This window comes from Sinocyclocheilus grahami, unplaced genomic scaffold (genome assembly GCF_001515645.1).
Source record: "Sinocyclocheilus grahami isolate Dianchi unplaced genomic scaffold, SAMN03320097.WGS_v1.1 scaffold314.1, whole genome shotgun sequence".
Classification (NCBI taxonomy): Eukaryota; Metazoa; Chordata; class Actinopteri; order Cypriniformes; family Cyprinidae; genus Sinocyclocheilus; species Sinocyclocheilus grahami.
The window spans coordinates 920,672-944,858 of record NW_015505493.1 but is presented as its reverse complement, the minus strand read 5'-3'; the positions used below and the strand labels follow the sequence as shown (position 1 = coordinate 944,858).

The 24,187-nt window shown below is 40.4% G+C and overlaps 1 protein-coding gene across 1 annotated transcript in view; it reads left to right on the top strand.

Annotated features, from left to right (window-relative positions):
* LOC107601898 (protein jagged-2-like) overlaps positions 1-24,187 on the top strand; it is a 61,471-nt gene that overhangs the window by 5,674 nt on the left and 31,610 nt on the right. Inside the window, exon 3 of the mRNA XM_016294249.1 lies at positions 20,691-20,745. Within this exon, the coding sequence (XP_016149735.1) occupies positions 20,691-20,745 (55 nt within the window). The remainder of the gene's footprint in view (positions 1-20,690; positions 20,746-24,187) is intronic.

Genomic DNA, 24,187 nt, shown 5'->3' with positions numbered 1-24,187 from the left:
TGAGTTCTCTCCAGCGCTGGAAAACTGATCCGATATTTACACGGGTCCTACTTCTTGCCTTATCGTTCTGCAGACGTTTTCCTCTTTTGTTTTTATCCACCATCTCTAACTTTCTGTTGCTCGGCTCGGCTAATGTCCGTCCCATGCACTGAACGCGCTCTCCTCCACATCACGAGTAGACATGCCCCTTATTGCTGATTGGCTACAAGTTTGTTTTGCGATTCGGCCCGAATCAGTTTTCTAAAGTGTTTTTGCAAAATCACACACCCTGCCTTTAACCATATTGTGAAGTGTTACCAAAAACACTAGTTCCTCACTACTAGAGTAGTCCGTTATTGGACGTGACTAGTTGACTTGTGACAAATCTCTAGATCAAATAAGCGAGTCAAGCTTTCGTTTGAACTGGCTGGACTATTCGCAGTCATCTGCAGTGGTTTGTGATGTTACAGGACGAGCCAGTATTGATTCCTGTCTCTCCATGGAGACCCGCTGTGGTGATTCACCAGGAACTTTAAGATCATGAAGAATCTCTAGAGCTGGATGTGAGACTCTCTCTCTCTTTCGCTTCCTGACCCTGAAATAGCTTTTTGTTCTGCCACCACAATAAACATTTTCTTCTATCTTTCTGTTGCTCGGCTCGGCTAATGTCCGTCCCATGCACTGAACGCGCTCTCCTCCACATCACGAGTAGACATGCCCCTTATTGCTGATTGGCTACAAGTTTGTTTTGCGATTCGGCCCGAATCAGTTTTCTAAAGTGTTTTTGCAAAATCACACACCCTGCCTTTAACCATATTGTGAAGTGTTACCAAAAACACTAGTTCCTCACTACTAGAGTAGTCCGTTATTGGACGTGACTAGTTGACTTGTGACAAATCTCTAGATCAAATAAGCGAGTCAAGCTTTCGTTTGAACTGGCTGGACTATTCGCAGTCTTCTGCGGTGTTTTTTGATTTAACGGGACGAGCCAGTATTGATTCCTGTCTCTCCATGGAGACCCGCTGTGGTGATTCACCAGGAACTTTAAGATCATGAAGAATCTCTAGCTGGATGTGAGACTCTCTCTCTCTTTCGCTTCCTGACCCTGAAATAGCTTTTTGTTCTGCCACCACAATAAACATGTTCTTTCTTGTGATCTGGGGCAGAGCACGGCTTTTTGTACCCATGTCTTCCCATTAAATGAAGGGAAAAGCTGCATTTTCCCTCTCCTGAATACAGCAGTCATGGTAGAGGTATTTTTAGCAGCAGAGAGACCGGACCAATTAAGAGGCAATGTGCCTGAGGTGACTTTATGAAGCAACCTTTCATGAGACAATGTGGTTTGAGAGAGGTTGTTTTCAGTTATGTTGCATTTTGTAAACACGGACAGTTTTACCGCCTAGTTTTGACCACGTTTAATTGTAAAATAGCTGTTTTACAGGGGGACAGGGATTTCAAAATAATGATATAAAGAGAGACCGTTTGGACACTTCGTGAAGTGTATGAGCCAGGCACTTCCTACTCCATCACTCCCACATGATGGACTCTTTAAACTCATGAAGACAGTCTATTTAGAAGGGCCTCAGCCAAAATGCTGTTAATCGATTAATGCCTAAATGCTTGAATTGAAAACCCACTTCTTGGTAACATTGTGACGGTAGGTTTCTGACAAGGGTTAAAGTGATAGTTCACACAAAAATGAAAATATTATAAATATAAATATAAAATCTGTAAGTAATTACTCATCCTCATGTCGTTCCAAACCCGTAAGACCTTTGTTCATCTTCAGAACACAAATTAAGATATTTTTGAAAACCGAGAGCTTTCTGGCCCTGCATAAACAGCAACACAACTGACACGTTCAAGGCCCAGAAAGGTAGTGGGGACATTGTTAAAATAGTCCATTTGACAGTTTGCGTGTCATGGTACTCTCATGAATACACGTCAAAGACACGGAAGAGAAGAAATTGTTGAATCCGGTCACCGTTTTTTTTTTTTTGCACACTAAAAGTATTCTCGTAGCTTCATAACATTGCGGTTGAACCACTGATGTCACATGGACTATTTTAACGATGTTCTTACTACCTTTCTGGGCCTTGAATGTGGTAGTTGCGTTGCTGTCTATGCAGGGTCAGTAAGCTCTCAGATTTCACCAAAATGTCTTAATTTGTGTTCCGAAGATGACTGAAGGTCTTACGGGTTTGGAACGATATGAGGGTGAGTAATTAATGACAGAATTTACATTTTTAGGTGAACTATCTTTTTAAGGCCTGTGTACACCAACTACGATAACTAACCACAAAGTTTTAACAATCCTTCTAATTAAATAAGAACAGAGAAGTCCACACCACAGCTATTATGATAAAAATCACTTTTTTCCAGGTGATAAACTATAAAACATCAACAGCCAATCAGAATCCACTTGACTTTAAAGAGCTCGAGCATTTAAAATGGCAGACGACAACAGCAGCTTGTGCTTATAATACACAGAATGTTATCGTCAAAATATATATCCTTATAGATATTTTTTCTTTATAATTATCATTCTTAGTGTGAATGAGCCTTTAGGCCTGGCATCAGGAAGGGAGAGCTGAAGAATAAGCACTCTTCTTTTGTGCGGTACTTCAGCTGAGTACCTAAGAAAGCATGTCAGTGCTTTTAGAGTATGTTGAGATCTTGAGCGTCACCCTCATGAAGAGTGCAAGATAAACAGGTTCCCAACAGAAGAGCTTCCATTAGGTTGAATGTACCGAGCCACCAGTGGTGGACATGATTGTATTAGGCAGTACAATTATAATGGACTTTCTGTCTCCCCTGAGAAGGGTCATAGAAAACATGGGGTCCTTTCAGAAGTGGGAGTTAGCGAGCTTAACCCTGACGTCCCTTCCCAATAACACTGGAAGCTAGTGTGTGTGTGAAAGAGAGAAATGTTTCTGTTGTTAGCCCCTGGTGCTCAACTAATTGTTTTCAACTACCCATGATGCTCTACCTCCCTGGTACTAAGTTTCTCCTTTGCTTCAGCACAATTTCACAAATGAAAGCGTGAATGATGATCATTTTTTTTCTTTCCAGCTGTATGAATATGTTCAGGGGGAGACTGATTGTTTTTGCTGTGTTGGCGTACATGGATGTGGCGCGTGTGTGACTGTGTCTGACTAATGCATGTGCATCTTCCTGTGCGAGCTAGTAGGCTAATGAATTGTAAGCAGGTGTGCTGCAGTGATTAAAGTGCATTACCGTGCAGCAAGTTTAATTCCCGCTTGACCTCTGACCTTGTTCAAGATGATAATGATTGTAATGCAGTTGTAGCCCATGTGGCCATAACAGCACTCTGTTAGCTTGCTATACTGCAACTAGGGCTTTTCAGCGAGAAGTGAAGCTGCTTAGCAATAGCTTTGCCGTTTTAACTAGATGTTGAAACCGGAGTAATCGGCAGTACTGTAACTGGACAAGACCGACAGGGAGACAACTGGCTTGTCAGATGGTTTGATGATGAGCTAGCGGTCTAGGGTGTCAAATGGCTGCCTCACTGTAGTAACCGAGGGCCTGCACTGCTTGCCAAATGGGAGGTTGCCCATGAGCAGTTTATGGAATATTGTCATTCCATATTGGGGTTATAGCACCAGTGTAGGAGCAGCTATCAGGTGGAAGAGTTTCACAGATGTAGTTGATGTGTTCATGTTAATTTTTTGGAAGCCTACTTTAGATTAGTATGGCTGGACTAATGTGTAATACACGGTTTGGAAGGATGTAGAGCTGTGAGAATTGATCCAGGCTGGCATCTTTAGGAGATCTGTGAGCTGTGCCCACTGGGATATGGCAGCTTCCAACCTCACAGCCTGTTTCTATTGCTGCCAAGCAGCCATGCTAGTCTCAGTTTCTACAAATGCTGCAGTTAAACCTTCTCTGAAATTGAGAAGCTCTGAACGATCGATGTGTGTACTGGTGATTGATTTGTAATTAGCCTTTCTTTCGATCACTATACTGTACTGTACTATACCTCTTAAAATATGTATTTTTATACTATTTTTACAGTCAAATTATACAAGTATATTGTAATTCCAGTGCTTAAGTCTTTTTATCCAAAGTTTTAAGGCAAACATCAGGTTGTGTGATAGGCTTGATTTGGATAACATCAAAAAATGATTATGTTTTGATGACGTAATAGTAAGTTTGACTGATAGTTAACTTGATTTTGTCCATGGAATGAGGGACAACATGGTGGGCATTGTATTGTACCTTTTAAATGGCTTGTATGCACATTTTTTTTTACCTCCCAAAACTTTAAGCTTTAAAATCAACCACTTTCTTAGTTTTTCATCAGTACTGGTTACATGTTTTTAAAATATTTTATTGTATATTTTGAGACCGTTTACAAAAAAGTCACAATTAAATTTATTTTTGAGTAGTTCAAGGTTTTAATTTCTGTAGGACACCTTGTTCCTCAGGGTAAGATAACCCATACACACCTTTGCTTGTGTTTCTATATGGACTGTAACTCTGTCTCTCTCTGTGTGTGTGTGTGTGTGTGTGTGTGTGTGTGTATTTGCGGCCACTGCCGTCCCTTCCTGCTTAATTAGCACCCAGAGGGGAGGAGTTTGTTCTGTTGTATTGTCATTGCTAATGATTTTGTTGGCATAGCAGCGGAATGCTAAATGGGCCGTGTGTATACACACTCACCCAGAGCGTGCCCTTCGTTGGCCAAGTCTGCAGCGATAAGCACCACGCAAGCATAATTCTGCATCTCGCTTGGTGTTCCAGCCTTTCAGACTCGCCGAACTCTCGTCCGACTCGCTTTATTGATAATGGTGTCTCATGGGTATGCAAGGTCAACTAGACTCATTGTAGTCGATGATGATGCTTTATTATTGTGTCTGTAGAAACTTAACCCCCGTGTGGGAGTTTGCTGAAAGAGGGGAGGTTACCGAGTACAGAATATCATTTACTGGCTCTAGGGCCCAGAGTGCATGTCGGGCTGCATCTTCCTGTCCTCCCAGGGCCATAATGCCGCTTAAACAAAGCTATGGTTGGCTTTTGTGCTCTGGAAGCCTGGCAGAAAATGACAATTGACTGATTCGAAACAAGTCGTGTCATATGGACTTGTTGTTTAGAGAGGTCACTGCTGCAGTGGATTTCTGGAATGGAATAGTCATGGATTGCTCATCCAAAGTTGGGTTGTTGATGAGGATGGATGGGAAAGACCTTTCACATTGGCCTCTGGAAGAGAGACCAACAAAGCCACCTAGAAATCCCTTTTCAGCTAAACTGTTTCGGTTGGGGCTGAAGGAAGGGTTTTCGACGAGGGTGGGAAAGACTTTCCACATTGTTCTCAGAATGAGAGACCATCAAAGCCACCCAAAATCCCTCTTGAGCTACAGGTTGGGTTAGGGTGTTCCTCCAGGTTCTTCCCTAGCAATTCTTGCCAGCCATTTTCTTTGATCCTATCCCCTCTCCACCCTGCTCTCCTGTCATTACCCAGATCCAAAGAGCTGTTTTCTTTGGTTTAATTAGACTGCAAGCTCAATGTTGTTTTCCTCAGAAAGTTGTTGTGGCTGGTCTTGTGAGAAAGCTGGATACTTGGGACAGAAAAATGGGGTTGTGTGTTTAGAATTTAAGATGGATGTGTGATCGATATAGGGTTGACAGACTAGGAGAGGGCGAGAGAAAGCACAAATGAAATGACCTGGTCACCACTGTCGGCAGTGTGGCCGAGACCCCTGTGTATTGGTGATGGAGCAGGGGACACCTTTCTCTTGTGAGTGATTGATTACAGAGCTGGCTTTTCAACCTCCTCTTCCCACCACTGAGGGCATGATGTGGACCCTGCGAGGTGACTGGACCTCCCCGACACCCCTGATCACTCCCCGACCAAGTCTAGACTTGTTTGACACAAACATGACCTTGTCATGCTGGGGTGGGTGACAGCCATCATCACATCACTCATTGCCTGTTCTAGAGGGCTGTTGAGAACAAAGTGCCCTCATTTGTGATCGGACCTGTGCTGCAGGACCCTGGGGAAGAACACCGAGTCTGAATTTGCACCGTCTTGATGAATTGATCTGCTTTGATTGCACCCTATTTACTTCCTAAAGGGGAAGGGTGTGCTGAATTTATCAAAGGGGGTTTGCTTTTTGATTTATGTCCACCATTTTTCATGTATTGCTGAATGCATTGTTTTTGAGTTTAGGCTTATTTAGATGTCCTGCTTCTTCAATTGTATAATTTCGTGCAATTCTTAAATTGTTGGAAATTGTATAGATGAACACATAAATTACTGATAAAAGAACCAAGTAGGCCTATCCATTCTGTTTTGTTTTCTCTAAATACATTACAAATAATACACTAAAGACTAAAATAAATTGTTTTAAAGGGGTCATCAGATGCTAAATTCACTATTAGATGTTGTTTGATCGTAAATGTGTGTTGGCAGTGTGTGTACACATCTACCCTATAATAAAAATCCACCCAGTGGTTTTTATTTAATCTCTAAAAATAGTATCCCCTTTTTCAAATCAGGCCATTCTCAGCCTTTTGTCTGTGTGATGTCACATGGACGAAGGCCGCTCCCACAATTGTTGATTGACTCTGGCGTTTTACCGTAGACCTGCCCTGAGTGAACTGTTAACAGTCGGACTGTTAACAGTTAACTGTTTCGATGCCGGAACAGGGACATGGAAAAGAATGTCTCCATAGCGATTGAGGTGTTTTGTTGTTGGATGTAATAATGAACATAGCAGTGATCATTTACTCCCGAATCTGAGCCACTGAATACGCAGAGGATTACATTTGTTTGTGAAGGGAATGCGCCTCCCGATCTGCCTAAATGCGTTTATGTTCGCACGAATCATTCGTGATCCAGCTTCACCTATAGAAGAAGTGAGCATAAGGGGATTTTTTTATGAATCTTTGCAATCGCTATTCCTAAGATTCACGGCTAAATGTGGCTAAAGTAAACAGTCTCTCAGAGCACGGCTCATCATCCCATAGAGGAGAGGGGTGGGGTGAGCAGAGCTCATTAGCATTTAAAGTAACATGCAAAAAAATGGTTTGATTTCTGCAGAGCTGATTTTGACAAGGTAAAAAGGGTGTTGTTTTACACAACCATTGATAAATTTTTACCAAAGTATGTTATAGACTTTTCATTAACCCTCAAAGATGGTCATTAACCCTTCTTAAATGTTTAATAACTTTTGAACTGCTAATCCTATCTGAATCTCCAATTAAATCTCTAAATATTCAGAGGCTCCGTAGTGTACGTTATTACGTCATCACATTTTGACAGCTTTGATTTGTCAGAAGAAACCAATGCATTTCGTTCCTCTGAGCCAAACAGGAACGATTGTTGCTGTTTAGTCCCACCCCCATGCCCAGATTGGTTCAAACGGTCCCATATTCAACCAATAAACATAGGTTTTGGTCTTTTGAACCACCATTTAGGATTTTTCACTGGAAAGTTGACCAAACCAAATGCAAAGTGAAAGTAAAGTCTGTCGTGCGTGCATGAAAACAAACACAAAATAACACATTTGCACGAGAGAACTCTCTGAAAAAGCCCAGAAAAACACACGTCTGAGTACTTTGACAAACCAAAAACAAGGATGAAACAGCGGTACATATCGGATAAAGCACTGGAATTTATGTCTTCGCGTCGCTAGGGGATGTCACGGTAAATTCGATTTCAACGCAGAGTACGATGGATGTGTGATCGATATAGGGTTGACAGACTAGGAGAGGGCGAGAGAAAGCACAAATGAAATGACCTGGTCACCACTGTCGGCAGTGTGGCCGAGACCCCTGTGTATTGGTGATGGAGCAGGGGACACCTTTCTCTTGTGAGTGATTGATTACAGAGCTGGCTTTTCAACCTCCTCTTCCCACCACTGAGGGCATGATGTGGACCCTGCGAGGTGACTGGACCTCCCCGACACCCCTGATCACTCCCCGACCAAGTCTAGACTTGTTTGACACAAACATGACCTTGTCATGCTGGGGTGGGTGACAGCCATCATCACATCACTCATTGCCTGTTCTAGAGGGCTGTTGAGAACAAAGTGCCCTCATTTGTGATCGGACCTGTGCTGCAGGACCCTGGGGAAGAACACCGAGTCTGAATTTGCACCGTCTTGATGAATTGATCTGCTTTGATTGCACCCTATTTACTTCCTAAAGGGGAAGGGTGTGCTGAATTTATCAAAGGGGGTTTGCTTTTTGATTTATGTCCACCATTTTTCATGTATTGCTGAATGCATTGTTTTTGAGTTTAGGCTTATTTAGATGTCCTGCTTCTTCAATTGTATAATTTCGTGCAATTCTTAAATTGTTGGAAATTGTATAGATGAACACATAAATTACTGATAAAAGAACCAAGTAGGCCTATCCATTCTGTTTTGTTTTCTCTAAATACATTACAAATAATACACTAAAGACTAAAATAAATTGTTTTAAAGGGGTCATCAGATGCTAAATTCACTATTAGATGTTGTTTGATCGTAAATGTGTGTTGGCAGTGTGTGTACACATCTACCCTATAATAAAAATCCACCCAGTGGTTTTTATTTAATCTCTAAAAATAGTATCCCCTTTTTCAAATCAGGCCATTCTCAGCCTTTTGTCTGTGTGATGTCACATGGACGAAGGCCGCTCCCACAATTGTTGATTGACTCTGGCGTTTTACCGTAGACCTGCCCTGAGTGAACTGTTAACAGTCGGACTGTTAACAGTTAACTGTTTCGATGCCGGAACAGGGACATGGAAAAGAATGTCTCCATAGCGATTGAGGTGTTTTGTTGTTGGATGTAATAATGAACATAGCAGTGATCATTTACTCCCGAATCTGAGCCACTGAATACGCAGAGGATTACATTTGTTTGTGAAGGGAATGCGCCTCCCGATCTGCCTAAATGCGTTTATGTTCGCACGAATCATTCGTGATCCAGCTTCACCTATAGAAGAAGTGAGCATAAGGGGATTTTTTTATGAATCTTTGCAATCGCTATTCCTAAGATTCACGGCTAAATGTGGCTAAAGTAAACAGTCTCTCAGAGCACGGCTCATCATCCCATAGAGGAGAGGGGTGGGGTGAGCAGAGCTTTTAAAGTATTAAAGTAACATGCAAAAAAATGGTTTGATTTCTGCAGAGCTGATTTTGACAAGGTAAAAAGGGTGTTGTACCATTGATACATTGATAAATTTTTACCAAAGTATGTTATAGACTTTTCATTAACCCTCAAAGATGGTCATTAACCCTTCTTAAATGTTTAATAACTTTTGAACTGCTAATCCTATCTGAATCTCCAATTAAATCTCTAAATATTCAGAGGCTCCGTAGTGTACGTTATTACGTCATCACATTTTGACAGCTTTGATTTGTCAGAAGAAACCAATGCATTTCGTTCCTCTGAGCCAAACAGGAACGATTGTTGCTGTTTAGTCCCACCCCCATGCCCCCAGATTGGTTCAAACTGTCCCATATTCAACCAATAAACATAGTTTTTGTTCTTTTGAACCACCATTTAGGATTTTTCATTGGAAGTTTGAACAAATGCAAAGTGAAAGTAAAGTCTGTCGTGCGTGCATGAAAACAAACACAAAATAACACATTTGCACGAGAGAACTCTCTGAAAAAGCCCAGAAAAACACACGTCTGAGTACTTTGACAAACCAAAAACAAGGATGAAACAGCGGTACATATCGGATAAAGCACTGGAATTTATGTCTTCGCGTCGCTAGGGGATGTCACGGTAAATTCGATTTCAACGCAGAGTACAGCCAGCGGATCGATCATTTATGTTATGCATATTATGTAAATAATTATTTTATAGTTCATAAAGATCATTTTCACTATTTTTTCTGTTGCAATCTGTATATTTCTCACTCATTTTGTGTGTAGTTTGTGAATCATTTGCACTGTTTGTATTTTTGTTGCAGAAGACAATTTGTGCAATTGTTTTCACTAAATTTCTGCATGGTTTGTGATTGTTGTTGTTCATACTCGGATTAAAAATATATTTCTCTGAAAAAAAAGTCACTTTTTTACTGTGTTTTGTTATTAACACTGATTAAATTTTTTTTGGACATCTATATTGTTAGTAAATTAAATAGACCTGTTTTTCATTGAAAAGCACCTATAACAATATTGTAATAAATGTCTATAACTTGCTTGGTGAATGTTATATGTAGACAATATTATTTGGAAGTGTAAAACACCCAGATACAACTTTCTAAAGAAAAATATCCAAACTTCAGGAGTTTCTGTTTGAGTACACAATTGTTGCTTGCGTTTTTCTTAAAATTCTGTAAATTCATTCATTCTTCAAGAAAACAAAAGGAAAACTGAGAATTTAAATTGGCTAGACTGAAACTTCACGTTCTCCTGTTTATAATGATATATGACACTTGATGCTGACTGCTAGAATAGGTATAAAAAAACAAAGAAAAGTGCAGGCGTGTCAGGTGCCCCAAAAATGATCTAGGTCTTTAAGGTTTAAGACCCTAAAGAATCATATCAACTTGTGGAAAATGAGCATCCGATGACCCCTTTAAATCCTACAATTTTGGCACTGCAATAGTATACTGCACAGTACAAAAGTGGATAGCTAATCTCACAATCAATAAAGATTATATTTAACAGTCTTTAGATTAACTCTGAGTAAGGGTTAGATGATGCAATGATAATTTGAGTGCAAAAATATGGAAAACGAACATGCACAAATAAACTCACGGTATCAGCTGATACCAATTCTTTAATTTCTAATATTGCTAGATATGGTGATATACTGTGCATCACTAATCAATATTCTATTTGCTCAGCTGCAGTGCAAAACTGCATGCATTCATTGCCTTATTGCTTAGCAAGGATTAAATATTTTGATTGAAAATTTATTTCAGCATCATGTTGAGCTAATTCAATATGTCAAACTGGAATGAGGATTTTCTTATTGCGTCACAAAATCTTGAGGACATGCTCCGCTCCAAAACTATCTGTTAGTTTTGGGAAACAGATTTTTAAAAAAGACTTTCAGTGTCCTTTAATTGGCCTGGTGGTGTCTTACATTTTGTGGTAATTGATGGTTGTGGTCAGTGTTGTCCACTGCCACTTCACCCTCAGTTTGGCCCATATCTCTGTCAGTCAACAGTTCTGCTAAAAAGATGGGATTGACATCCCAGATTAATGGAGATTATATGCTGTGGCCAGTTGTCATGGAATGAATAAATGACCTGCGGGTTCCCTGAGGACAATCAATCAAAGTCTGGCACAGAACTTGTGCGACTGGTGCTCAGACTTTGAGTGACAGGTTTAGTGTGTGTGTGTGTGTGTGTGTATGTGAACATGTACTTGAATATAGTGTATTAAACATAGTAAAATGTTGATTTCAAAAATGATTAGGCATAGGTAGCTAGTTCAGGTAAAAAGCCCTGTATAATTAGTCCAGTTTCAGATTTACCTGACCTTGATCGCTTGCTTTTCTCAAGAGGTGTTCACATAAGACAAGTATTTGCATGCAAAAACGGACCCAAATGAACAAGATGAAGAGGTCTCAGTTTGAGCTTTTAAAAGTTGGACTATTGTCAAAACTGTTATGTTGTGACACTAAAAAAAGAGTGTGGGACATAATGCAATTCCTAAAGACATCTGAATGTGAAAATCGTTCTAACAGCTAAAGCTAATTGCCTCAAAAATGTCTGACCTAGCAAAACAGTTATCAATAGTAGGGGTTGACCAATTATCAGTGCCGATATTAAGCATTTTTATGATTATCGGTATCGGTCATTTTCAAAACCGATTCGCAGATAAAATAACTTAATTTTGAAACGCGCTATTTGGCTCTGATGCAGCCTGTTAGAACTCGCCACTCTGTGGCCTAAAGCAATCTCCACGCACCGCCCATCTGATTTGTTAGGAGTCACGAGTCCGAGAAATCAATGCGGAATTTACTCTCTCTCTGAAAGCGCTTGTTAAATGGAGCTGCTTCATTGATCACGCATCAGTTGTCTCTCAAAGGTAATGCCGCAGCAGACGTTACTTAATTTGCAATAAATCACAATCCACTAACTTTTACACTGAAGTTGTAAAACACCTCAATATTATCTATGATTTCCGCGATGCAGAAAATGTGGACAGAATCGCGGAATCCAGTCATATAAATGGAATTTACTGTATGACGCGGAATGTCACGGAATTTGTCAAAGTTTGTATGAATTAATCAAAAGTAGGTCAGTTCTGCGTGTCTCTGTGTATGCAAATGGTACAGACGCACGGTTTTGTTTTCTACACATACAAAGTGTGCAACGCTTGCGGTGATTTCAGCTTCTGTCGTCTCACTACATGAGGACATAAAAACATGAACATCTCCAGAACTGCTCTGACTCCCTCGGAGAGTCACTTCATGATCATTTAACAGTTTCATTTGAGTAAAACTATCGCAGTGTTTCCCACAGACAGACTAACTCTATTTGTGGAGGCATATATATGCAAATTAATTCTCTGGCAGCAGGAGGCGATGTGGGAGTGGTAGAGATCAAGGTTTCCCCGATAACACTGTACACAAAGCAGTGCTCCACTCACAAACGCTGCTTTATCAGATATTACATGCAAGATAAAAATGAAAATGACATCCAACATTTTCTGAAGACACTCGGGTTCCTTCAGAAATACAGGGATATAAAAACACCCGCACCGGGTTTCAATTTTTAAACGTGCAGTGCTCATGAGCTGTATGATGTTTCTGACATATTAGAGTACATGGCAGTATGGCACAAAAAATATTTTCTAAATAAAATCTATTTGTGGCGGTCAGTTTTGATATTGTGGCGGGCGCCACAAATAAATCAGTGTATGGGAAACACTTACATAGGCTACAGAAACTTAAAAGTTCCTCATGACAACCCCTCAAAATATAAATTCGGGTTAGCTTAAAGAAATTATCAGAAATATATTACTGTGGTGCAGTATGATATGCATAATACTACTACAACAATTATTACAACTTTTGTTTAAAAGAATAATCGCACAATACAGTATTTCTTCCATGTTTTAATTTTAATAGTAAACCCTTTGTCAAAAAATAAAGAGTTTAACTCTCATTTGATTAAAAGATAAATTAAACTGATGTATGCCTTCATTTGCACTGTACTGTAAATTAAAACTAACTGAAATTTCTAGTGTCACATAGGCCAAGACATTTCAATAAGCTATTGAACTAAGTGTGCCTGTAAAAGCCTATTAGTGTTAGTTTCATGAAAATAGTTGCAGTCTTCTTAACAACTTCTACAATATAGCTATAAAGACAATTAAATTATTTACACTTATTATATAATTTTTTTTTTAAAGTTAATCCATTGATGTGCATTAGATGATGAATTGAATAGTCACCTCTACTATTGTAGGTTGTGTTTTAGTCATCAGAAAAGTATTAATGAGGAATTATGAGAGGTTATGCTATTACACATACATTTCTAACATGTAAATTATTGAAGCCAAATACTTGCATTTCCCCAGGCTGTTTAGGTGTAGGACAGTATTCATAGGCTTAATCATGAAGCATACAGTGGCCCCTCTTTTAACTCTCTCTTTATATTACCCTTATTGTAGATGGATGCACAGAGGAAGACAAGAGTAAAATGTGCAGTGTGGGAGTACTACACTCAACCAACACCAGGAAAGGCATTTTTATTTTCATTTTTACACCAGACATATATACCGGTTCAAAATATCGGTTATTGGTCTACTTGATCTGTAATAATCGGTATCGCATCGGCCCTGAAAAACACATATCGGTCGACCCCTAATCCATAGGTTATATATTTGGTTGTTGAACCGCTCTGACCCTAGTAATGTGTTGGTCTGCAGAGTGGGTGGGGATGATATCTTCCTGCCAGGTCAGACGAGGGAAGTTTGCCTCTCTCTGCAGTTCCTTTTCCAAAAGCAGATGAGGAAATGAAGTACTCGTTTTCTCACCGAGGTTACAGAGACCTATTTTGATTTCTTTTGGACTACTTCAGTGTCGCATGTCAGACCCATTTTTATTTCTTGTCTTGTTCACTTTCTTTTTAGGGTATTGAAGGCTTCGCTACTTTAGATAAGGTGTGTGTGAAAGCTCTCAGACTGCCTCACACTTGCTGTCAGCTGGACGTCACTTGTACGTGACTGCCGGTGGAAACACTTTGCCGCCTTCACAAGAAGATCCCGATATCATCCTGTCATGTGATAATAGTTTGGTTAAAGTTAACATTGTTTAATGTAATAATTTGTTTGCGCTCAGTAGGGCCTTGTGTCCGAATGCGTGTGTGAGCCGCTGCCAATTGAAACTGCGACGTGGGAGCCTTTTGAAGCTGATGAGAAGCCTGATGAAAGGTCTCCAGGGTCATTCTTAGCCTCTCTCACTTCAGCCCCCTCTTATTTCAGCCCTGCCCCTTTTTAAACTGCCCCATCCACTGACTGTGGGAACTTGCACCTGTGGGTCCCTCCACCACAACCCCACTAGCCACCCACCTACTTGCACGCGCGCACACACACACACACACACACACACTTAGGGTGTTTACAGGCTTAACGTCCCAACGTGAATGTATTCGATCACTCGAAGGTTTGCTTGTGATGCGTACCCTCCTAAGTACGTCCCAGCCAGGCGGTCTGTGTTAGCTTGTTCACAGCCCACTATAAATATCCTTGCTATCAGCAAAAGTAGTCCACGATAAGGAGGGAAGAATTACTTGCAATGTACATCTCCAAGGGAGTTTGTTTGAGTGTGTTTGTGTCGCTGTTGCGTGTTGGGCTACTTCTAGGGGTCAGAGGGTGTGTGTGTGGCCGGAGGAATGTTCTCTGAGTGTCACGAGACTCAGGTTGATGGTGTCTTGCAGTGATGGGTTTTAGATGGAGGTCTTTGTTCATTGGTCACCTCCCCCACTAGTCTTTATCCGCATCTAGCCCTTTGGGCAGCTGTCACATAATCCAGCTAATCAGAGGCCGAGTGTGTGGGAACAGGACTGTCCCCATGCTAACGCGTCTCTCTCCCTCTCACGCGCACACACCCTGACATTCTGACCTTTCTTCTTGGGTGCGCGCATGCCATTAATTTACTGATGGAGCTTTGGACCAAATCCACATGTATCCACAAGCATGCTCACACAAACACGTATTTTGCGTCCACGCAGATGCTTGCTACCACGAGACCCCACTAATACGCTCTCTCACAGTGGCCGCCCCCCGTGTTGGGGGATGGGAGGAGAGGTCAGAAGCCCTGCAGCATGTTGTGGGATGATCCACGTTCATGTCAAATAATCCATCTTTTTAAGACACATCTGTTGTACGTCTGCATGGATATGTGGCCCACCCACTCCCACTCCAACCCATCCAGACAGACCTGGTGCTGCCGCTAATCCCTGACTGCATCCACCAGCCCACAGCCCCCAACCTCGCCAACCAGGCCGTCTGGCTCCGCCCCTCTCAATCCACCTCTGGAGATGAATGAGATGTGTGCGTAAATCAAACAGGTCAACTTGCTCTGTGTTTACGTGCACTTTAAAGGTTTGATTTCAATCGAACCTAAGCAGTAATCAGTCTTTTTAAAATAATATAAATATATTAGTCTGGTTAAGGTGTTATTCTGTTTTTTTCTGGTTAAGGTGTTATTCTGTTTTTTCAGACTAGCAGACCTAGATGTTGTATTTATAGCATGTATACAAATTATTCAGACTACATTTGGCGTGCAATTGGACTACCATTTCAATATTTCAGTAGTTGGTGTTTTTTAACAATTTTGTTGTTTAACATGTGGGCATTCAGTCAGTACTCGTTTTCACAATGCATTCTGGGAATTTCTAGCGAGCATATGTATACTGCGATTACATTGACAGTGACTCGCTAAAGGGCCGTTCACACCAAAGACAATAACTAATAAAAACTACAGTAATCATTCCGACTTTAGGAGAATTAGGGAAGTCCACGCCATATCTATAACAAAAAACAGGTAACACTTTAGTATAGGGACTGATTTTCACTATTAACTAGTTGCTTATTAGCATGCCCATTATCAGCATATTGGCTGTTTATTAGTAGTTATAAAGCACATATTCTGCATGACCATATTCTACGTCCTTAATCCTACCCAATACCTAAACTTAACTACCTTACTAACTATTAATAAGCAGCAAATTAGGAGTTTATTATGGCAAATGTTGTTGTTAATGGTTTGTTGTTGGTGAGAATTGTACATTAAAATAAAGTGTGACCCAAAAGCAATAATTTTTCCAGTTAATGAACACTAAAAACAATGACAGCCAATCAGAATCCCCTTGACTTTACAGAGCTTGAGCAGATGACAACTGCAGCGTGTGCTTATATAATCAACAAAATCTTATCATGTTTTTGTGTGGAGGCTAATATAGCTATCTTTATGGTTATTTATCTTGGTGTGAAGAAGCCTTAAAGGGGTGGTTGATTGCGATTTCACTTTTTTAACATTAGTTAGTGTGTAATGTTGCTGTTTGAGCATAAACAATATCTGCAAAGTTACAAAGCTGAAAGTTCAATGCAAACGATATACGGATATATCGTCTTTTAAAATTCTGGCGGTTTAATGCCTACAAAAATGGCTGGTAGGGACTACAACGAGTTATTTTCCGGGTTCGAGACATCACAAACCCAGATAAACCCCACTCTCGGTAAAAGGCAGCAAAGGGAGCGAGGCCATGCTGCGCTGCTTTAGAGAAGAGGACTTCTAGAAAACTAGAGGTGCACGTAAAAATCTGTTCAGATATGAATCGCGATATTGGTCACCTCCCCCACTAGTCTTTATCCGCATCTAGCCCTTTGGGCAGCTGTCACATAATCCAGCTAATCAGAGGCCGAGTGTGTGGGAACAGGACTGTCCCCATGCTAACGCGTCTCTCTCCCTCTCACGCGCACACACCCTGACATTCTGACCTTTCTTCTTGGGTGCGCGCATGCCATTAATTTACTGATGGAGCTTTGGACCAAATCCACATGTATCCACAAGCATGCTCACACAAACACGTATTTTGCGTCCACGCAGATGCTTGCTACCACGAGACCCCACTAATACGCTCTCTCACAGTGGCCGCCCCCCGTGTTGGGGGATGGGAGGAGAGGTCAGAAGCCCTGCAGCATGTTGTGGGATGATCCACGTTCATGTCAAATAATCCATCTTTTTAAGACACATCTGTTGTACGTCTGCATGGATATGTGGCCCACCCACTCCCACTCCAACCCATCCAGACAGACCTGGTGCTGCCGCTAATCCCTGACTGCATCCACCAGCCCACAGCCCCCAACCTCGCCAACCAGGCCGTCTGGCTCCGCCCCTCTCAATCCACCTCTGGAGATGAATGAGATGTGTGCGTAAATCAAACAGGTCAACTTGCTCTGTGTTTACGTGCACTTTAAAGGTTTGATTTCAATCGAACCTAAGCAGTAATCAGTCTTTTTAAAATAATATAAATATATTAGTCTGGTTAAGGTGTTATTCTGTTTTTTTCTGGTTAAGGTGTTATTCTGTTTTTTCAGACTAGCAGACCTAGATGTTGTATTTATAGCATGTATACAAATTATTCAGACTACATTTGGCGTGCAATTGGACTACCATTTCAATATTTCAGTAGTTGGTGTTTTTTAACAATTTTGTTGTTTAACATGTGGGCATTCAGTCAGTACTCGTTTTCACAATGCATTCTGGGAATTTCTAGCGAGCATATGTATACTGCGATTACATTGACAGTGACTCGCTAAAGGGCCGTTCACACCAAAGACAATAACTAATAAAAACTACAGTAATCATTCCGACTTTAGGAGAATTAGGGAAGTCCACGCCATATCTATAACAAAAAACAGGTAACACTTTAGTATAGGGACTGATTTTCACTATTAACTAGTTGCTTATTAGCATGCCCATTATCAGCATATTGGCTGTTTATTAGTAGTTATAAAGCACATATTCTGCATGACCATATTCTACGTCCTTAATCCTACCCAATACCTAAACTTAACTACCTTACTAACTATTAATAAGCAGCAAATTAGGAGTTTATTATGGCAAATGTTGTTGTTAATGGTTTGTTGTTGGTGAGAATTGTACATTAAAATAAAGTGTGACCCAAAAGCAATAATTTTTCCAGTTAATGAACACTAAAAACAATGACAGCCAATCAGAATCCCCTTGACTTTACAGAGCTTGAGCAGATGACAACTGCAGCGTGTGCTTATATAATCAACAAAATCTTATCATGTTTTTGTGTGGAGGCTAATATAGCTATCTTTATGGTTATTTATCTTGGTGTGAAGAAGCCTTAAAGGGGTGGTTGATTGCGATTTCACTTTTTTAACATTAGTTAGTGTGTAATGTTGCTGTTTGAGCATAAACAATATCTGCAAAGTTACAAAGCTGAAAGTTCAATGCAAACGATATACGGATATATCGTCTTTTAAAATTCTGGCGGTTTAATGCCTACAAAAATGGCTGGTAGGGACTACAACGAGTTATTTTCCGGGTTCGAGACATCACAAACCCAGATAAACCCCACTCTCGGTATAAGCGATATTAACGACGCCGTTGTTTACAATACAACCGGAGCACATGCCTCTGAGGTGAGGGGCGGGACATTTAGACACCAGTGTTTCCCCTAGGTTTACGGCTTTGGGGGGGGTTTCTGGACTCCTTTTTAATGGTTCAGCAAAGGGAGCGAGGCCATGCTGCGCTGCTTTAGAGAAGAGGACTTCTAGAAAACTAGAGGTGCACGTAAAAATCTGTTCAGATATGAATCGCGATTCTGTCTTCTAACGATTCTAATGGATTCACAAGTTTCAAAATCAATGTTCTGAAGCAGCGGTTCTTAATACTGTTCCTCGCGTCGCCTGCTCAGCACACGGTCTGCATCTCTCTCTCTCTCTCTCTCTCTCTCTCTTTCTCATTCAGATTATCAGCTCAGCTCTGTTCCATTTATACACTTATTTTCACATAGCTATGAGAAGCGTTATACATGGATGCGCGTGCAGTTGCCGTACTGTATTACAGCTTTAATCAGGGTAAAACCATATATTAAAAGCTAACATAAGCAGTAGCATTTACAAATAACAGCATATCTAAAGTATGAGACAAAAAACATAGGCCTACCATTAAAAGCCGTGCTTGCACAGGTTCTGCACGATCCTCTTCAAAAATATCCTCTGCTTCTCAACCGGGCTCAAACTGATAAGCGATATTAACGACGCCGTTGTTTACAATACAACCGGAGCACATGCCTCTGAGGTGAGGGGCGGGACATTTAGACACCAGTGTTTCCCCTAGGTTTACGGCTTTGGGGGGGGTTTCTGGACTCCTTTTTAATGGTTAAATTACATTTTATTAATCAAAACGCATGTCTAATTAATTAAAATCATATTTAACATCAATTTAAATGCCAATCACAACACACTGGGCTAGCTAACCAATCAGAGCCCATCGCCTATTTCTGAGGGCGGGGCTTCATAAAAGAAGTAAATGATCAGCCCATTTCTCAGAGAAGGTATAGAGCGGTGTGGAATAAAGGTAAATTATGTGAAAAATAATGCGGTTTTTTTTAAATGAAGCATTAACACATGTTAGACTGCACCCCATAAACACAATCAAGCCTAGAAAAAGACCAGTGAACCAACCCTTTAACACTTGCCACTAGCACACAGACATGTTTTAGTTTAATTACACAATTAGTTTAATTTAAAAGAACATACACTTTTCAGTCTAGGTACTCTCAACAACTAAAACTTTATGGCTGGAGATGTACAGTAAGCCTAGCGGTTAGCACATGCAGTTAACACGTGACTTTTTTTTTCTCCCCAGAATTGGAGAGAGAGAAGATGTCTTTTCAGGAGGATTAGTGAAGTTGTATTAAGTGCTAAATGTGGTGTCGTGTACCTGTCTAGTGTCAGGAGTGAGAAGGTGCTGTGAATAAACTTGTCTCTAAAGGAAACACATCAATTAAATGATTCTTTTCCTCATTTGAAGATGTCCTGCTTCAGTGGCCTGTTTTTGATTCCATGAAAGTTGATAATTTGATCTGTTTAGGTAGGGATTATGGGCAACATTTTAGATGGACTCTTAAATATCAGATGAGCGTTAAGAATGTTTCCAGATTTAGTTTGAATATTCAAGGTGTGGCTGAAAATTTCTCCCTCCCTCCCTCACTCCATCTCGTGTGTAACGTAACTCAACTCTTATAAATGCTGCCCGCTGTCATGAGAGAGGACTGTAATGGAGCTTTAGCATCTCTGTCATTTCATTAGTGCTGTTTGCTAAGACAAACATCACTTTTTCTGTTGGTCATACTTGAGGTTAGGGATTTGAATAAACCTCTTATGCTCTGTATTACATTTACATTTAACATTTAGCAGACGCTTTTAATCCAAAGCGCATTAAAACTGCATAAATTGTCTGGCACAATTTCTGCCACCTCAGATTTTGTTTGGAGGAGGTGTGCTATTCCTTTCTTGATTTTTTTTTTTCCCCCCTCACCTGAAAGATGATAAAACAGGTGATTTATGTTTGGAAGATGTACCTGACCCATATCTATGGATCAGAATATCTTGAGGGTGGGAGCTTTTGACCCGGATAGTTTAGCATTAAAATATATATAAAAATTAGTTTGTTTCTTGTTGTGCTTTCTTCAGTAGCATTTTAATATTTCATCTCATAATGATATTCTGTCTCTTTCTCCCTCAGCGATCCTACACACTCATCCTGGAAGCCTGGGACTGGGATAACTCCACTCAGAACAGTGAGTATTCCTCTTTAACCGCTATATGATTTACTGCTGCAGGCTGCTGTAGCCTTTCTGGGTTGGGTTTGATGCTCATAATGGCTGTTGAGCGTTGTTAATCTTTAGTTTTGTGCTTTAGAGAGTGACTTCGTATGTGGAGATACTTGAGGATGAGATAAAAGTGTTAAAGCTGCCCCGCTGATGTGCTGTAATTTTAGCGCTGGGGAATTCGTTGGGGCGTGTCAGGGTTTTATTGGGCACACATGGGGTTATTTAAGGATTTTTTTGTGGGCATTAAATGTAAAAGTTGTCAGTTTTCATGTAGGTACTAGGGCTGTGCGATTTGGGGGGAAATATCGCTTTTGATATGCGCTGTGACGCAGCTCTTGGAAATTACCTTTTTTGTTTGTTGTCTGTCATTTTGAAGCTTACCTTGCATACGTTTTTCTTTAGTTTTAATTTGCCTAACTATCGATCTGACCCAGTTGATGCCATAATCCCACTCTGTCTCTCTCCTGCGTTTTTTTTTTATGGTGGGTGTTTACTCAGTTGGCTAGAGCAGTGCTGATTGGGGAGAACGGAGGTGCGCTCACTCTGTTGGTTAGTAAGACTGCAGCTCAAGGCTGGCAATCATGCATATGCTCTGGAACAAAGTAATATCGCGTCCATATCGCAGGCTTTGCGATTAGGAAATCACAACGTCTCAAATCGCGATTTCGATGCGATTTCGATGAATCGCACAGCCCTAGTAGGTACTGATATAGAGGGTTGTAGGTATGCATTGAGTTTGATATTTCTAACCGCACTAAGCAGGGCCTCATAATTTTTGACAGAATTATTGAGATATGTTGCTTACCCAAGAATCGTTACCTGAGCTTCCAAAGCATTCCAGAGCTGGGAACCTCACACAAATGTGTGGTTTAAGGCTCAAATGAGCACAATCTTGTGTCTTCCACACCTGCTTCAGTAGTGCACACAAGTCCACCAAGATTTCCCAATAAACCTGAACATCTGAAGGCCTTTATGGATTGTAGCTGCTGGGTGAAATGTCCGAGGATCTTGAATATTGAGTCATACACATAAATTACAGATGAGTTATTGCCACATAGTCAGCAAGCATGATAATGTTCAATTGTTTGGATTACTGTGGTTTGTAAGACAGATATGTTGATCAGAGTCATAAGCAAGCAGAGCTGCAATTATTTTTAGTTCCTTCAGGCCCAAATGTGTTAAATGCATTCATTTTTTTTCCATATTCGAGTGAAAATCTCAACTGAATATGAGATCTTAAGCTGCAATCCCCTAACCCTGGTTCTTGGGGGGCTTCCATCATGTAAGGATCTTGGGGAAACAACATTGGTTCCATAATTCCACAGCTGTATCCTGTTTTCTCCCGCCGCCTTTGTCTGGCTTGAGGAATTGTCGGGAGGAAAGGGTCAGGCGGAGGAATTCGACGTGTGCAAAAGAAAGGTGAACGCTGGTAAAACTGGAGATACAGAGGGGGAGCCTGGCTTTGATCTGCGGATGTGATCTGTAGAATCACTGTACTCTATATCCCAGTGTCTGTAAAACTCCAAATGCAAACACTCTCTCTCTGCTTGAAGTCATTACGTCCTGTTTTTCATTTCATCTTTGCATGCACTTCAGCCCTAAACAGTGGTCCAGAGGATGCTTGTTTGACTCACTGCAGTGAGTCAAGCATCTTGTAGGCCTCTTCTCCATGGAGTTTGCTCGTTAGGAGTACATTGAGCGTGACTTTAGAGAAACGCAATGCAGGTGTCTGGTTTTGTTTAATCAGCGTTTGAACTATATACCGACCACCAGACTGACTAAATTTTAGGGATGCACCAATACCGATACTGGCATTGAGCTTCTATATTTCTCTAATATTTTGAATGAATAATGCAGCAGCGGTGTGTCTCGTGGGCTAGACTAACAAAATATTAAAATGCAACAACATCACTTGCATCATCACTGCATCTCGCACGCCACTGATGATGCTCCCTGATGCACACCTAACATTCAAATGCAAATGTTTATTTTAAATTCGACTAATATTCATTCTTTATTCACAATCTCCTCATCACAGGCAGGCACAACACTCATTTCAGCATGTGTTCGTGTGCTGTCTGTGTCACTCATAGTACGTGCCTATATCGTCCGCTATATCGAAAAAAATTTATTTCGATATCGAAGGTGTCTCATTAGAGTGTTAGTAGACTGTCTAATTAATATCTGCTAAATCGTTGTTGTGATGTTCTCCCAACAGACATTATACTGACTATAAGTAACTTTGCAAGTACATGTCAACTTATTCTAACCATAACCCTACCAGTCTACTAATACTCTACTAACACCATAATGAGAGTTAATAGACAAGTAGGTGCAACATTACTTAGTTAACAGAATGTGTTAAAGGGACTGTCAAAATAAAGTGTTAATTTGTGTTTTTGTTTGGTGGTTTTTATTATTATTATTTATTTATTTATTTATTTTTGCTATATGATAGTCACATAAAAAACTTTGTGTTGTGTCAGCGAAGAGTTTGAGATGAAATATGAGATGTGTGAAGAAAACTGAGAAATCAAGATAAATATCACTAGAGTACATTATTTATAAAGGGGTCATGATGTTGCTAAAAAGAACATTATTTTGTGTATTTGGTGTAATGAAATGTTTATGTGGTTTAAGGTTCAAAAAACACATTATTTTCCACATACTGGACATAATTTTTTTCCTCTATGCCCTGCCTTTCTGAAATGCGTCGATTTTTACAAAGCTCATCGGTCTGAAAAGCGATGTGTACTCTGATTGGCCGTCTATCCAGTGCGTTGTGATTGGCCGAATACGTCAAGCGTGTGACGGAAATGTTACGCCCCTCACCATACTGTGATGCCGTGTCCCGGAGCGATGAGACAAAACCAGTAAAACCCATTATAAACGAGGCATTTGTTGCATCCAGTGGGGACATAATTACGGATTGTAATGACTTATACTTAGGTCTGTCACGATAACAACGTTTTGTTGTGCGATATATTGCCCCAGAAATAATTGCGATAAGCGATATTATTGTAATTTTAAAGACCATTTTATGCCACTGAATATATAATCATAATGTATCAGCATAATAATGCATGAAGGCCTACACACTTCCACATGACAACAAATTTTAATTTTTAAGAATATTTAGATCATGGAAATTAAGTATCAAAATATTAGATACCTTAAAAAACTTGAATAAATAGTAAATAAACATTTTCTAACAAAAAGTGCAAAGTAACGAGTAAAAAAAAAAAAAGCACATTTATGACGATTTTTCCATCTACAGATTTTTCCCGGACCTTCTTTTCTCTGTACATTAAGGGTGCACACTATTGCTGAAAAACACAATCACTGCTAATCAGTCAGATGCCCGTATGCAAAAAGGCACAGATCCCTAAACAAGGCCATATCTGCAGAT